The sequence below is a fragment of the Garra rufa genome, chromosome 21, assembly GCF_049309525.1.
Source record: "Garra rufa chromosome 21, GarRuf1.0, whole genome shotgun sequence".
NCBI lineage: Eukaryota > Metazoa > Chordata > Actinopteri > Cypriniformes > Cyprinidae > Garra > Garra rufa.
In genome coordinates this window covers 8,240,048-8,256,674 of record NC_133381.1, presented here as the reverse complement: position 1 = coordinate 8,256,674, position 16,627 = coordinate 8,240,048, and the positions used below count along the sequence as shown (strand labels likewise).

Genomic DNA, 16,627 nt, shown 5'->3' with positions numbered 1-16,627 from the left:
CACACACACACACACACACACACACACACACACACACACACACACAGGTTTACATGTTTTATAGGGACATTCCATAGGCGTAATGGTTTTTATACTGTACAAACCGTATTTTCTATCGCCCTAACCCTACCCTACACCTAAACCTAGCCCTCACAGGAGATTGTGCAAACATTTACTTCCTCAAAAAAACTCATTGTGCATGATTTATAAGCCTGTTTCCTCATGGGGACCTGAGAAATGTCCCCACAAGGTCAAAATTTACTGGTATTCCTATCCTTGTGGGGACATTTGGTCCCCACAACGTGATGAATACCAGGTACACACACACACACACACACACACACACACACACACACACACACACACACACACACACACACACACACGATTTGGTGGATTAGATAGGCGGACAGGATCTGTCTCAGTCTCGCAAACAAAATCCAAACTGCTTTGATCACTGTGCACACTACTGTTTCCATTCATTAGTGTCTATGAAAGTTAAAATAAATTACACTTTTCATAATGCACATATGGGAAAAATAATAACAACAACAACAACAACTGGTATTATCAATCCAGCTGACAAAATTATCCAATCAAATCCTGATAGACAAAATCATTTTACGTTCTGCAATGTTACTATTTCAGAAAATATCAGATTACAGAAGTTGTATATGCTGTTATATTACTTTTTATTTATTAAAAGGATACTAAGTAAAGATCATGTCCCATTAAGATATTTTATAAATCTCCTACCGTAAATATATCAAAAATTAATTTTTGATTAGTAATATGCATTGCTAAGAACTAAATTTGGACAACTTGAAAGGCGAAATATGAAACTATATTGATTCTAAAATCCAAAGAATTGATTAGTCTAGCCTGATTTGATTAATTAGTGTCTATGATAGTTGACCAAAAGTATGGACACTTCATTAATGCACTTTATTCTTAAAGAGATAGTTTGGCAAAAAATAAAATAATAAAATAAAATAAAAATAAAATTAAATAAACAGAACTGAAAATAATAACAAAATTAATTTCAACTTGTCCCTTTAAGAAACAAACAAACAAACAAAAAAATCACAAAGAGATTTTTAGCTGACAAAATGCTTCAGAACTGAGCCGAAGTACAACAAAGTACATTGACTATATTGATTTTCATGATTTGATTAAATAAACGTTTAAAAGCAAAGCAAATTACACTTTTCATTTTTAATGCACATAAAGGGAAAAATAATAACAACAACAACAACAACCGGTTTTATCAATCCAGCTGACCAAGTGATTCAATTTAAATCCTAATAGACAAAATCAGCTTCTGTTCTGCAATGTTAATAATTTAGATAAAGTCAGATTACAGAAGTATGTGCTGTTATATCAGTTATTTTTTGTTTCAACCATTTTGTTTTTATTTTAAAGGTTGTAACACTTTGTGTCTGGTTTTATTTCAAGCTGGATGTAACTGTGATTTCTATATTCCACTCGCAGCAATAAATCCAAAAAATCCAAACGTTAGTGCTGCAGAATTGCGGAAGGAAAGCGATAGTCATGACATTTTTCTGTACTTGACTCCACTGTGACAAAAGACAAATTACACAGATGGTTAGTCACTGCCCACAGGGATTTCAGGCCTGAAGGTGCAAGATAGAGAACTTTATTTTAATACATCAGCTTTATCTACTACGAGATAGTGCTCCAGAGCTCCTGACTTCCTACTGCATTATATGATGTAACCACAAAGCACAGATATACTGAGGAATTGAGTACTCACCTCGCCCGTGACCACGTATTTGCCATCAGGAGAGAAGGAGACCGTAGTGATGGTTTTCCTGTGAGAGAGTGGACGGAAGTATTTAAGACAATGCTGAAGTGTATGCATCCTGCTGTTTGAGAGACTTCCTCTCCGTCTGGTCAACCATTGCTTATGATGATTATATGTTTGGGCATCCCAACACTACAATATTTGCTTAAACAACGGCATGAGTTTGGGACAGGACTATCTGTTTGGTCAACCAGTGACAGACGGGATTGTTTTTGGTAAACCAGTTTGGTAAAACAGTCGTTAAGTATAAAAATGTTTAGATTTAGGTTTAGATTTTCACAGCAGTGCCATAGAAGAACCATTTTGGGTTCTCAGAAGAACTTTTCAGTAAAGAGTTTTTGTGTAAAGAACATTTTAATCATCTGAAGAACCTTTTTGCACTACACTCTTAGAAATAAAGCTTTCAAAAGGGTTTTTTCATCAGTGATGGACCATTTTGGGTTCCATAAAGAACCTTACATTGAAGAGTTGTTAAATGAACCATTTTAGTGTGGAGGACATTTTAAATTTAAAGAACTTAAAGAATTTCAAATGTAAATGTAAAGAACCTTTTGTGGAATTCCACAGATGTTGAAGGTCCTTCATGGAACTACAGATGCCACTAAAGAACTTTTTTTAAGAATATATGTGACTCCGGGCCACAAAACCAGTCAAATGATAAATAAGCTTTCTATTGATGTATTGTTTGTTAGGATAGGACAATATTTGGCCGACATAACTATAACGTTCAACCATTTCAACTATAAAATCTGGAAACTGAGGGTGAAAGAAAAATTCAAATATTGAGAAGTTGTCCAAATGAACTTCTTAGCAATGCATATTACTAATCAAAGTTTTGTTAAGTTTTGATATAGTTAGAGTAGGAAATTTACAAAATATCTTTATGGAACATGATCTTTACTTAATATCCTAATGATTTTTGGCATAAAAGAAAAAGCAATAATTTTGACCAATAAAATGTGTTTTTGGCTATTACTACAAATATACCCGTGCCACTTAAGACTGGTTTTGTGGTCCAGGATCACATATAAAGAACTAGGGCTAAGTAAAAATATCAATATTTCTCGATTTTAAACGATTCTCAATTTTATAAATCAATATTGATTCTTAAATCCCAAGAATCAATTAGTCAAGCCCGTCTTCAGTTAATAAACGTAACATTGTAGCACGCCTCCCATCCAATAAATCGCAATAAGCTTTGTGCTTTGTTACTTTTGCTATACAGTCTCAGATTTCACATTCTGTTCCTTTTATTACAGTATTCAAACAATTAATGCCGTTTTGGCGCTGTTTAATGTGGAGTGACAGATTGCTGTACCGCCTAAGTTCAAGCGGCTGCGCAAAGCGCACTTGAACTGATCGTCTCCTACGTTTAACCAGTTTTAGCAAGAAATAAACATGATAAACATCTGAAGTTATGTAATAGAAGAACCATTTTGGGTTCTCAGAAGAACATTTTAGTGAACAGTTGTGTGAAGAACATTTTAATAATCTGAAGAACCTTTTTGCACTACACTTTTTGCACTTTTTCTTCAGTGATTAACCATTTTGGGTTCCATAATAAACTTTTCTGCAAAGAGTTCTTAAAGGAACCCTTTTAGTGTGGAGGACATTTTTAATTTTAAATAAAAAAAAACATTTTTTTCTGGAACTCCATAGATGTTGAAGGCTTTTCATGGAACCACAGATGCCAAAAAATTACTTTTTTTAAGAATATATAAATAACTAAGGGCTAAGTAAAAATATAAATATTTCTTGATTTTGAACCATTCTCAATTTTACGAAACAATATTGTTTCTTTAATCCCAAGAGTCGATAGCCTCGCCTGTTTTCAGTTCCCATCCAATAAATCGCAATAAGCTTTGTGCTTTGTTACTTTTGATATGAAACAAAGTCTCAAATTCTGTCCTTATTACAGATTTAAACAATAAATGCCATTTTGAAGTTTAATATGGAGTAACAAATCGGTGTAGCGCCTCAGTTCAAGCGGCAGCTCAAACCGCACTTGAACTGTTTGTGTTCTCTGCTTCAACCAGTTTTAACAAGAAATAAACAGGATTAAAAATCCAAAGGTATGTTAAAAGAAAGTGTACAATTTCGTTAAATCCATGTCCTAATTTATGTAATCCCTCAATCTGTGTTTTATTCGTGCAAAGACGTCAATATAACAGCTGGTAAACAATGTCACATTTACCTCAGAGAAAACATATTCGGTGACCATAAACTTGTTAGTCAGCTTAAAAAAATGGAGGATTTAGCATTTTGATAAATATATGCACCATATAACATATTCATTATAATTTTTACTGTTCTTCAAAGTTTAATTTATGTTTAAATAAATTTGTCAAGTTTTTATGACAGGCACCATTCAAATGCTTATATTTCAAAAAATGAATTGGAGTAGAAGTATAATTATATATAATTGTAGCTTTATTTTTATTGTTGTGTCAAAACCAGCCCTATAAAGAACCTTTTGTGGATTAGAAAGGTTTCATGGATGTTAGAGGTTTTTCATTGAACCATAGATGCCAATAAAGCACCTTTATTTTTAAGAGTGTAGTACATTTCTGCAGCTAATGAGCCATAGGAAGTGACATTTATCCATGTTACGCTTGGTTACAAAAGTATGAAAGTCTTACCTGGAGCTATTGAGGATATGATGCTGTTTGTTTTTCTTAGGGTTCAGTAGCACCACCACACACCTATAAAATGACAAAAGAAATGGGTCATTAAAATGCTATTAAGCAGACATTTTACCATGGTGACAGCCCCCGCAGAGTCTTACTCAATGACAACCTTTGGGTTAGCAGCCCAGATCTTTGACCACTAATCCACAAGCACAATTTCACTACCTAAATCATGGAGTAGTATTTCCTACTTCCGAAATTAGACAAAAAAGAGAAACAAAACAACTACACAGATTTTCCCGGATTCTGCAGGCCAATATTTAACAATATATCATTCGTATGTCATGTCTGATAACTTATCAGTCAGAGCAGTTACCATGAAAAGTACCATAGTATTCTTTAAAGTGCCTTGGAGTGCTATGTACTGTAAATATCATGGTTTATGTTTCTGTTGAACATTTAGTACCATGGTATTGCCATTTGACTTTTGGAGGGTTTTGTGTTGTACTAGTAGAGTGCGTCTTTCATCTCCCAAATACAGGAACAATCTCAATCCTTTTCAAAGACTGAAAAACAAACACAAGCCCTTTACAGCCTTTTATATTGCAAGTACTGTAGAGTTGGTCCTGTAAAGACCGCCTGAGACAATGTCAGGTGGGGGAAATGACCTGCTAGACTGCAGACAGAAAAGGAAGGCAGTCAGACAAGCAAAACACAGAGGAAATACGTCAATGTACATACGTACATACTGCAGAGTCCTTCATATTTGGTACACTTAATTGCTCTGTAGTACACTCAGAAAAATGATGACTACAAAAAAAACTGCTTTTTTTCCACAAATAAATAAATAAATAAAATGCTGAAGTCCCTACTAAAAGTAAAATGCTGATACAGAGACAGTTAGTGCTTAAACCAGTTTTAAGAAAAACAAAAACACCCTGCCATGCATTTCCACAGCCACCCAAAGGAGATGAGTCAACCGCCCTTTAGCTCAGTACAGCAAGACTATCTGATACACTAATTGCAATTAAACTAAGCTAGAGATATAAACATGGTGAAGGATAATCAGACATTTGGATGAATAAATGGATAGATCAGTAAGATTATGGGATCAGTAAGATTTTTAATGTTTTTTTTAAAGAAGTCTTTTCTGCTCATCAAGGCTTTGTTTATTTGATTAAAGCAGAAAAACATGTCATATTGTGAAATATTATTGCAATTTAAAATAGAGGTATTTCTACTTTAATATACTTTAAAATATAATTTATTCCTGTGATGCAAAGCTGAATTTTCAGCATCATTAATCTAGTCTTCAGTGTCACATGATCCTTCAGAAATCATTCTAACATGCTGATTTATTATCAATGTTGGAAACAGTTCTGCTGCTTAATGTTTTTTCGAACCTGAGATCATTTTTTAGGATTCTTTGATGAATAAACCTGATGAAAAAGTGAAAAAAATCTTTTCTAAAAATATACACAACCATTCAAAGTTTGGGGTCAGTAAATTTTTTCTTCTTTCTTTCTTTGAAAGAAATCAATCATTTTATTCAGCAAGGATGTGGTAAATTGATAAAATGTGATAGCAAAGACTTATATTATTAGAAAAGATTTCTATTTGAAATAAATGCTCTTCTGTTTTAACTTTTTATTCAGCAAAGAATCCAGGTTCCAAAAAAAAAAAATATATATTAAGGAGCACAATTGTTTCCAACATTGATAATAAATAAAATATGATTTCTGAAGGATCATGTGACACTGAATACTGGAGTAATAATGCAGAAAATTCTGCTTTGGATAACAGAAATAAATTATATTTTAAAGTAGATTGAAATAGAAAACTGTTATTTTAAATTGCAATAATATTTTATAATATTCAATTTTTTTATTGTATTTTTGATCAAACAAATGAACCTTTGATGAGCATAAGAGACTTCTTAAAAAAAAAAAATCTTACTGATCCCAAACTGTTGAATGGCAGGGAATAAATAAATAAATAAGTAGATAAATACATAAATACATAAATAAAGATATACATAGAAAGACTGATTGATGGAGATATATAAAGCATAATAGTAATAAATAAATAAATACTTGTACTTTCTATAAAGCTCTTTGCAGATTTGTGCATATGAATAAGTATAAGGCTCAGGCTCCCCGCTATGCAACTTCTTTGAGTTCAGAGTCCATGTTTTGCTGCTCTTTGTATATACACATTCTCAAATCACAAGTCATACAACAAAAAATCTTACAAAGAGAAATTCCACATAAATAAAAACAAAACAAAAACAGCTGACAGTTTCACATGACGGTCAGGAAGCCTCTTCTTGTGGGGGAATATTAGACAAAAACAACTAATGCGCAAAGTGTACCAGGCTTTATACAGATAATCAAACATCTGCCACGGGGAAACTACATCTTCAGAGTAAAGGTCTCTTCCACTGGCTGAGGTCCAGCTCTATAGGTCAGTTTAGACACAACGCACACACAAAGAGAACTGAGTGCACTGCTACTCTTTCTTCTGGTGTCAGTAGCAGAGAAGAGCGAGACAAAGCCACACGAGCGCTCGGTCTCCCCCAACCACAGGAAGAGGCCTGTTTGGAATCCCTCAACTCAAAGCCTCCCTGTCATCCAGCTCTGTGCTTTACGAGCAGGTCTACCAAGAGACGGACAGAACAGATGACCTCGTGCTTCAATAGCACATTACTCATGTCTCCATAAACCACTGATGCCAAAGACAGGGAAACCAGGGGAGGAGTGGACCTTCACTGTTGGCGAGTAATACCATTAATGGATCTCCTGCACTATATATAAGCCGAGCTGCTGATGGGATTGACAGACCTCGGATCAATGACTATGCAAGGCTTTTGTAAGAGCGTCTACAGCTCATCCCATTACAAAGATAAGCTGCATGAATCAGTGCACAGTCAGCAAATATGCTTGACCTTGTGTTTACACATGTGAGCGCCCACCATTCACTCATGAACCACAATTAGACCTTATATTGACAATTCTTTGCCACAATTTTATTTAATTTAATTTTTTTTTGTGTGTATTTGAACCCTTCCTAACAATGACTGTATGATTTTGAGATCCATCTTTTCACACTGAGGACAACTGAGGGACTCAGAAGGTTCAAACGCTCACTGATGCTTCAGAAGGAACCATGATGCATTAAGAGAAGGAGGGTGAAAACTTTTGAACACAATGAAAATGTGTATATTTTTCTTATTTTGCCTAAATATCATATTCTTTTCATTTAGTACTACCCTTCAGAAGCTACAGAAGATACTCAGAAGATTCCTCGGTTGTCCTCAGTGTAAAAATGTATCTCAAAATACAGTCATTGTTGGAAAGGGTTCAAAAATTCACAAAAATGCTGAAAAACCAAAGAATTTGTGGGAGCTGAAGGATTTTTCTGAAGAACAGCGGGCAGTTTAACTGTTCAGGATAAGCTGTGGATCATTTAGGCAACAACACAGTATTAAGAATCAAGTGTATGTAAACTTTTGAACAGTGTCAGTTTTATAAATGTAACTATTATTTTCTCTTGTGGACTATATGTAAATATCTTTTACCTGAAAGATACAGGTCAGTACTAAATAAAAAATAACATGCATTTGGTATGATCCCTCTTATTTTAATTAAATTTAAATATTGAACATTTTGCAGATTCTGCAAGTTGTATGTAAACTTTTGACTTCAACTCTAAATATTGCAAATTCAGACTTTATTTTTTGCTGATCAATTATTGTTATATTGAGGTCAATTTTATATTTAGCTGCCTTAAATGTCACATAAATATGCCAACTGCACCAGTTCTTCGTATTCTCTCTTCAACAGAGTGAGCAGCATGTTTTTTTTCCCCTCAACACTTGTCTTGGAAAACAAGGTTACACAAAGTCGAGCCAGCAAATAAACCCTAACAAGAACATTGAATTTAAGACGTGATTCTGTTTTCAAAAATAAACCATAAAAGCACCCAAAGCAGTCTGTTTCACAGAAATCAGAAGGGAAACTCTAAAAATAATTCAGTGCTTATGTTATGAGATGATGTAGGATAAACATTATTGTTTGAGCTGATAGAAATGAAAGCTTTCGTTAAACAATTTCAGTGTTATTTACAGTATTTATTAATAGTATGAATTAGTTTTTTAGATTTTCAGGTGACAAGTTAAGTAAATGTAATGTGCTTTAGTCATTTTTTTCAGTTTTAGTAATTTGTTAGTCATTTTTTCAACTTGTTCAAAATAGTGTTTCATGTTAACAATAAAATCACTGAATCATTTGTTCACTCAATCAGACAAAACTGTTTAACCTTGTACCTTAACCTGAAAAAGATCAGTGCAGATCTTTGAGAGGATTCACATTTTATACCTCTAGATAAGCTTTCCAACAACTAAACTAAAATAAAAACTGTTTGTGTTACTCAATATTTTTTTGTTCTAATGAAAGATGCATGTTCCCTCCGGCATTTCAACACAGACTCTCCTCCAGATCTCCTCCCGGGAGCCTGTTTTCTCAGTATGGAAGACAAATCTCTTCTTTGGGAAGATCACTGTAGGGTTGAACTAGGATAATAATACGGTTTCTCTCCGTTGAACAGAGCTAGAGGAGAAATGAGGGCAGAATGCCCAAACTCTCACAGACCTACTCGAGTATGACTAAAGATTGACCGCCCAGAGCCAACGAGAAGATTCATGTTACTCTACGCACAACATGAACCCTTCAGTTATTTGCGGTAGATTCTTCACTATACAGTTTCACCCCAGAGCAAAGCTTAAATCTCTATGAAAATCTGTTGTTTTTTAAAAGAATTCCTGATATGTTTTGACTCATATCATATGAATGTACCTGTATCGTTTCAAACATGGGAAAAGCTCTGTAATGAGGAAGTTTTTAGGAACCATGAGATTCTGTGTAGAACAAGTTACCAAGTAATGACCATCGCTCTTGCGTGTGAATGTATTTGTATTGGCTATTGTTGTGAAACTCTGCTGTGCCATCATGTGCTTCTTGCAGCCCGGAAAAAGCTGATCCAGCTAATTATCTCACCTAGCAGGGCATCGAATAAGCCAAGTGAAGTGTGGTAATTGCACCGATCGAACAAATGCCTACATGCTCTAATGATTTTAGGCCACGAAAACCCTTTGTAACACAGTTGTATTCTCTATAACCAAACTATTATAAACAGATACAGTAGAATAACATTTTGATAGCAGCTTGTTACTACATATAGACATCCAAAACAGTTACACAATAGTTTGCTGTCAAGTTGTATAAGAAATAAGATGTTTCTCCAATGTTTCTCTTTTTCTTTAGCCTGAAATGAAAAATGTCTTATGGTGTGTGCATACTAAAAGCAAAGCGAATACTTACGTAGATTTCTTGCATAATAACATTTTCAACTTGTGTGGAAGATGGTACTGACGTGAATATATCGCCCAATTTACATCATTTCACATCTCCCAGAACAAAATTGTATGATTTCATGTCTTTGCATTGACTTTTGATGTAATCTACTCATGCAAATAATTACATTTACTTTTGGTGTGCACACACCATTACAAACATGCAGCTTTTCACTTTACAAGACCTTAATTGAAGGACTGTAGTCATGTGGAGTACTTGTTTTTTTAAACGTTTTTATCAGCTGTTTGGGCTCTCATTCTGACGGCACCCATTCACTGCAGAGGATCCATTGGTGCTAAATTTCAACAAATCTGATCTAATGAAGTAACAAATTCATCTACATGAATGTCCTGAGGGCAAATTTTAATTTTTTGCTCCTGCTCCTATGTTGTGCTTAGGCAACCTTCCTGCTTAAAAATTTTAAAGATTTTTCTCCAATGTATCTCTTTATTTTTCTTTAGCCTGAAGAAACAATTTGAAGTTAAAATTCTAATGAACAAAAGTCATACTAAAAGCAAAGCGAATACTCTCGTAGATTTTTTCAACTTGTGCGGTAGATGCTATTAACATGAATATCGCACAGTCGCACAATCGCGTCACCCAATTGAGATCATTTCACATCTCCCAGCATGAAATCGCATCATTTCAACTTCTTTGCATTGACTTTTTATGCAATCTACACATGCAAATAATTAAATTTGCTTATGGTGTGCAGCTTTTTACTTCACAAGACCTTAATTGAAGGACTGTAGACATGTGGAGTACTTGTGGTTTATTGGGATGTTTGTAGGGCTGCAACTAACGATTATTTTAATAATCGATTAATCTGTCGATTATTTTTTCGATTAATCGATGAATCGGATAAAAAAAAAAACACGGGATAACTTGACTAACTTTCTGCTACATTCATTCTGCCATGGCGGTGTTTAGTGTCCTGCCATCAGCAGCGACCAGCTGGAAGAGTTCCGCATTCAAATGCACGCAAAACTGGCCTCAAAGCCCCAGCAAAAGTAATTACCATGAATGTGTCAAGGCAAAAATTAAGAAAATATTCGAATTACTTATTAATAAACTAGTATTTTCTGATTCAGTGTTGCAAAGATGAAATTGACGATCCTGCCATCTGCTCATTAATGCCTAATGCATCTTTATGGATTAGCTAATGAAAGAGTTTTGTTTTCGATTTTAATTATTTCGTTTTATAGTAAAATAATAATTTAAAGCTTTCTATAGATATTGTGTTTGTGAGGCAATTACCTGGGTTTCGGTTAATTATTGTGAAGCGCTCCTGTTTAAACCAAAGATATCAAGCGTATTCTGTTTGTTTTCTTTAAGAGCACATTTTGTTGATACTGTTAGTACACACAAACTAAGGTAGACCCTTTACAGTTCCGGCCCGGGTGGTAAATTACTCTTACCTTTATGAGCAAAAAAGAAATTCCACATTGCACTGGCGTCTCCATGTCCTGCAAAGCGCGCTTCTCTCCGCACAAACTTTGGATTTATATTGATTGAATGATTAAACTAATATTGTGATATGTTTTAAGTTTTTTATATCAATGGATTTTAATTTAAATCGCGATGAATTAAGCTTTTGATCTGTCTGCCGCTGTTTGCTAGGTATAACTTTAAAAAACAAAAACTTGAATTTAACAAACAAAAAGTGTTCCAAATATATCTCTAAATTAACTTTATAAACTAAAGGAACGAAAATAAATGTAATCACTTTGCTATTAAAATCAGCAGCTGTGTAATGAGGAAGAGAAAGAGAAAAAAAGACAGTCGGACTGGAAATTCAGTCGGCCAAAAATTGATGAGCTGTCGGACATTTTTACAAGGAATGTTTGTTTAATAACCTATATAATATTCTTAGGCTACTTTCTTAATTAAATATATTATTTCTTTGATTTATTTTAGCGTTTTTAGGCTGCTTGTTAGCTGACTGAAGTGTAGGCTATATATAAAAAAACAACGGGCCACCGTCACAGCCCTATTCAAAACTGAGACGATTTCACCTCAGCAGAGCTCCTCTTTCTCCTTACGGTTGTGGTATGTTTTCGACACATTATACAGACAGACAGTGTTACAAAAACTATAGAAGTAGTTTTCTCCATCTCCACTATCCAACGACCCGTACAGCAGCTGTTTTGCGATCGAGCATTGGCTGCTGTGAAAGTACGCTAGCCAAAGTAGGCTTAAATATCAAACATGTTTGATATAAATCGGGGCAGCATATATATATAATGTAGAAACGGTGCTTTATGCTCAAATGTTCCAGTTTTGCGCATAAGTTAAATTCGCATTTTTGGATGGAAACACAGCTTATGAGGTGCCGAACTCTGCTGGCATCAGTGCGGGAGAGAGACCGAATGTGTCCACTCCGCTCTGCGCTCAATTTTTTTTAAATATATATAATAACAACCAAATGTCTCTGCGTCGCGCGACACAACGAATCGATTATGAAATTCGTTGCCAACGCTTTTAGTAATCGATTTTTATCGATTTTATCGATTCGTTGTTGCAGCCCTAGATGTTTGTATCAGGTGTTTGGACTCTCATTTGGACGGCATCCATTCACTGCAAGTAATGTAATGCGACATTTCAACAAATCTGTTCTAAAGAAGAAACAATTTCATCTACATCTTGAATGTCCTGAGGGCAAATTTTTTTTTTGGCATAACTACTGCTTTAAGAATTGTTTTTAAGAATACAAAATATTCTTACTTTAATTCTTAAGTTAGAAAATAAAAATAAAATAGCAGTTAGTCTCTAGATATGACTAGAGGCCCTTCTCTTACTTGCAAAATGGTATTTTTCAATTCTGTTATTGTCACTCTTATGTCGTTACAAACTCGTAAGACCTTCGGTCATCTTCAGAACACAAATGAATGTTTTTGATGAAATCTGAGAGCTTTCTGACCCTGAGCACACAAGAACCTGTTGCATCTGTCTAATCATTAGTAGCAGTGCACTTTTAATTGGAAAGCTAGTTACTAATGCATACTATTTACTGTTACTCATACTTAAGATTAGGAGTTTGTTAAAATGTCGAACCTTAAAATGTTAGTTCACCCAAAAATGAAAATTGTCATTAATTACTCACCCTCCTGTTAATCCAAACCTAACACCTTTGTTCATCTTCAGAACAAACAAACTATTTTGTTGAAATCTGAGAGCTTTCTGACCCTGCATAGACAGCAACATAACTACCACATTCAAAGCCCAGAAAGGTAGTAAGGACACTGTTAAAATAGTCCATGTGACATCAGTGATTCAACCGTAATGTTATGAAGCTTTGAGAATACTTTTTGTGCACAGAGAAAACAAAAATAACAACCTTTTTCAACAATTTATTCTCTTCTGTGTTAGTATTCGACACTGTCGTAGTATTCTTGTGAATGTGTGTCAAAGGAAGAGAAGAAATTGTTGAATAAAGATATTGTTGTATTCTTGTAGCTTCGTAAAATTAATGCTGAACCACTGATGTCACATGGACTATTTTAATTGTCTTTACTACCTTTCTAGGCCTTGAACATGTCAGTTGTGTTGCTGTCTATGCAGGGTCCGAAAGCTCTTGGATTTCATCAAAAATATCTTAACTTGTGTTCCGAATATCAACAAAGGTCTTACGGCTTTGGAACAAAATGAGGGTGAGTAATGACAGAATTTTCATTTTTGGATGAAATAGCCCTTTAATTTTTGACTTTTTAACAAACTCCTAATCCTAAGTAAGAGTAACAGTAATTAGTCTGCATTAGTAACTAGCTTTCCAATTTAAAGTGGACTGCTACCAATGGTTAGACAGATGCAGCAGGTGCTTGTGTGCTGATTAAACATTTGTGACCCTGGACCACAAAACCAGTCTTAAGTCGCTGGGGTATGTTTGTAGCAATAGCCAAAAATACATTGCATGGGTCAAAATTATTGATTTTTCTTTTATGCCAAAAATCATTAGGAAATTAAGTAAACATCATGTTCCATGAAGATTTTTTTGTAAAATTCCTACTGTAAATGTATCAAAATGTAATTTTTGATTAGTAATATGCATTGTTAAGAACCTAATTTGGGCAACTTTAAAGGTGATTTTCTCAGTATTTTGATTTTTTTGCACCCTCAGATTCCAGATTTTCAAATAGATGTATCTCGGCCAAATATTGTCCTATCCTAACAAACCATACATCAATAGAAAGCTTATTTACTGAGCTTTGATATTATATATATATACACATCTCAGTTTTGTAAAATTTAACCTTATGACTGGTTTTGTGGTCCAGGGTCACATTTGAGTCAGCAACACTACGAACAGCATCAAATGTGATACAAATCAGTAAGAAACTGTCCATTCATTTTAGCAAGGACTTAAAACGAGCTCAAAGCTGTTGTATGGCAGAGGCTAAAGATAACCCGATCTCAAACAGCTTGTGTTATGGTCTCTCAAGTTTCACAACTGTTCTGGGTGTAGACAGTTTTGCGTGCGTCTCCGTGTGTATGTGTGTGTGTGTACAGATCAAATGTTGTGGCCAGTAAATAAGGACAGTTGTAGTCTTCCTCCATCTGGTTAGTGGGATAAAACACAGACAGGTGGTGAGGCACACACACACACGCAGCATAACACCCCACCACAATCAAAGACTTCCAGGAGTATTGCTTTCCAAGACCAAGCCCAGCCGTAAGTCTGGCTATTAGCACGACCTCCCCATTGATCCCGGCCTGTTTGCTCCTCTGCTGCAGACAGATGGTGACCAGGACGGCCTAATCCTGTGCGTCTGGGCCCAGCAGTCAGCACGCTTTCAGATGGCAGAGGATTATGCACCGTAGGGATGATCTGCTACTACGCTGAGCTTAGGCAACCTTCACGCTTATCTGTCCTGTGCCACTAGTGTCACAAAATGCAATTGCAAAAATATGGATAAATAAAATAAATAACATTATATAGAAGTCTCTTATGCTCACCAAGGCAGCATTTAAGTGAGCAAAAATATTTAAAACAGTACTAATGTGAAATATTATTAACATTGTGCTCAATTATCATAAACTATTATTGGTACTTAAATGTATAGTTTAAGGATAACTGTTGCCAAAATGCAACCTGGGCTGTTTTTTTTTTACTGTAAACGAGACAAACTTATATCTAAAAGCATAATTACGACAAACGAGCCGTTTTTGAGATTGACCGTGATTTCGTTTTGTGGTCAATGGCCGGAGTACTAAGGGCATAACTTTGAGCGCATCAAAATCGATATTTTTACAACACTAAGAAGGCTCGACACACCATGAAACTTTGCTCAAAGTATCGCCTGGGTCTCTACACATGAACTCGAGCATTGAGAACATTGTTTGTGTACACAGAGTTTAATAAAAAGAAAGTTTTTGAACAACTCACTTTCACTGTTTGGGTTTCCGCTCGCAGCCGTCTTGCCAGTCAAGAAGTGTCGCTCTCCGAATGCGAATGAATGGACTCCATAGGACGAAATATTAGACTTATATGAGGCTCTTTTTACAACTAGAAGGTTAATATTGTTTTCACTTGCGACAAAACAACAAATTAGCCATGCATTTATATGGAAATATGCTTTAGGAGCTATCCATCCTCACATTCGGAGATCGACACCTCTTGACTGGCAAGACGCCCGCGAGCGGAAACCCAAACAGTAAAAGTGAGTTGTTCAAAAACTTTCTTTTTAGTAAACTGTGTGTACACAAACAATGTTCTCAATGTGTAGAGTTCATGTGTAGAGACCCAGGCGATACTTCGAGCAAAGTGTCATGGTGTGTCGAGCCTTCTTAGTGTTGTAAAAATATTGATTTTGATGCTCTCAAAAGTTATGCCCCTAGTACTCCCATTCACCGGCCATTGACCACGAAACGAAATCACGATCAATCTCAAAAACGGCTCGTTTGTCGTAATTATGCTTTTAGATATAAGTTTGTCTCATTTACAGTAAAAAAACAGCCCGTTTGTCGTAATTATGCTTTTAGATATAAGTTTGTCTCGTTTACAGTAAAAAAACAGCCCAGGTTGCATTTTGGCAATAGTTATCCTTTAAGCCAAAAATGAAAATTCTGTCATTAATTACTCACCCTAATGCTGTTTCAAACCTGTAAGACCTTTGTTCATCTTCAGAACACAAATTAAGATATTTTTGATGAAATCCAAGAGCTTTCTGACCCTGCACAGACAGCAACGCAACTGACACTTTCAAGGCCCAGAAAGGTAGTAGGGAGATTGGCAAAATAGTCCATGTGACTTCAGTGGTTCAACCATAACTTTATTAAGCTGCGAGAATACTTTTTGTGTGCAAAGAAAACAAAAATAATAATAAAATTTTAAATAATAATTTTATTCAACTATTTCTTCTTAAAACGAAGGTCTTACGGGTTTGGAACAACATGAGAGTTTGTAATTAATGACAGAATTTTCATTTTTGGCTGAACTATCCATTTATTAAGAAGGGGCCTATGAAATCAGTTTTATTTTTTCCAAATTACGTTTTAATTTTTCTGTCTTCTGTTTTAATGGTTAAATTTAAAAATAGTAATCAAAAAGTATGTCTAATTAATTGGAAACATGAAACTTACACCACTTTTAAAAATCAAAACCATCTTTAATTAACTGATTATATATATATATATATATATATATATATATATATATATATATATATATATATATATATATATATAATATATATATATATATATATATATATATATATATATATATATATATATATATATATATATATATATATATATATATATAT

At 34.6% G+C, this 16,627-nt stretch overlaps 1 protein-coding gene across 1 annotated transcript in view; it reads right to left on the bottom strand.

Annotated features, from left to right (window-relative positions):
* Positions 1-16,627, bottom strand: part of mapkbp1 (mitogen-activated protein kinase binding protein 1) — a 65,245-nt gene that overhangs the window by 33,399 nt on the left and 15,219 nt on the right. The window contains exons 3-4 of the mRNA XM_073827550.1: positions 4,465-4,527; positions 1,775-1,832 (exon numbers count right to left, since the gene is read on the bottom strand). Of these exons, the coding sequence (XP_073683651.1) occupies positions 1,775-1,832; positions 4,465-4,527 (121 nt within the window). The remainder of the gene's footprint in view (positions 1-1,774; positions 1,833-4,464; positions 4,528-16,627) is intronic.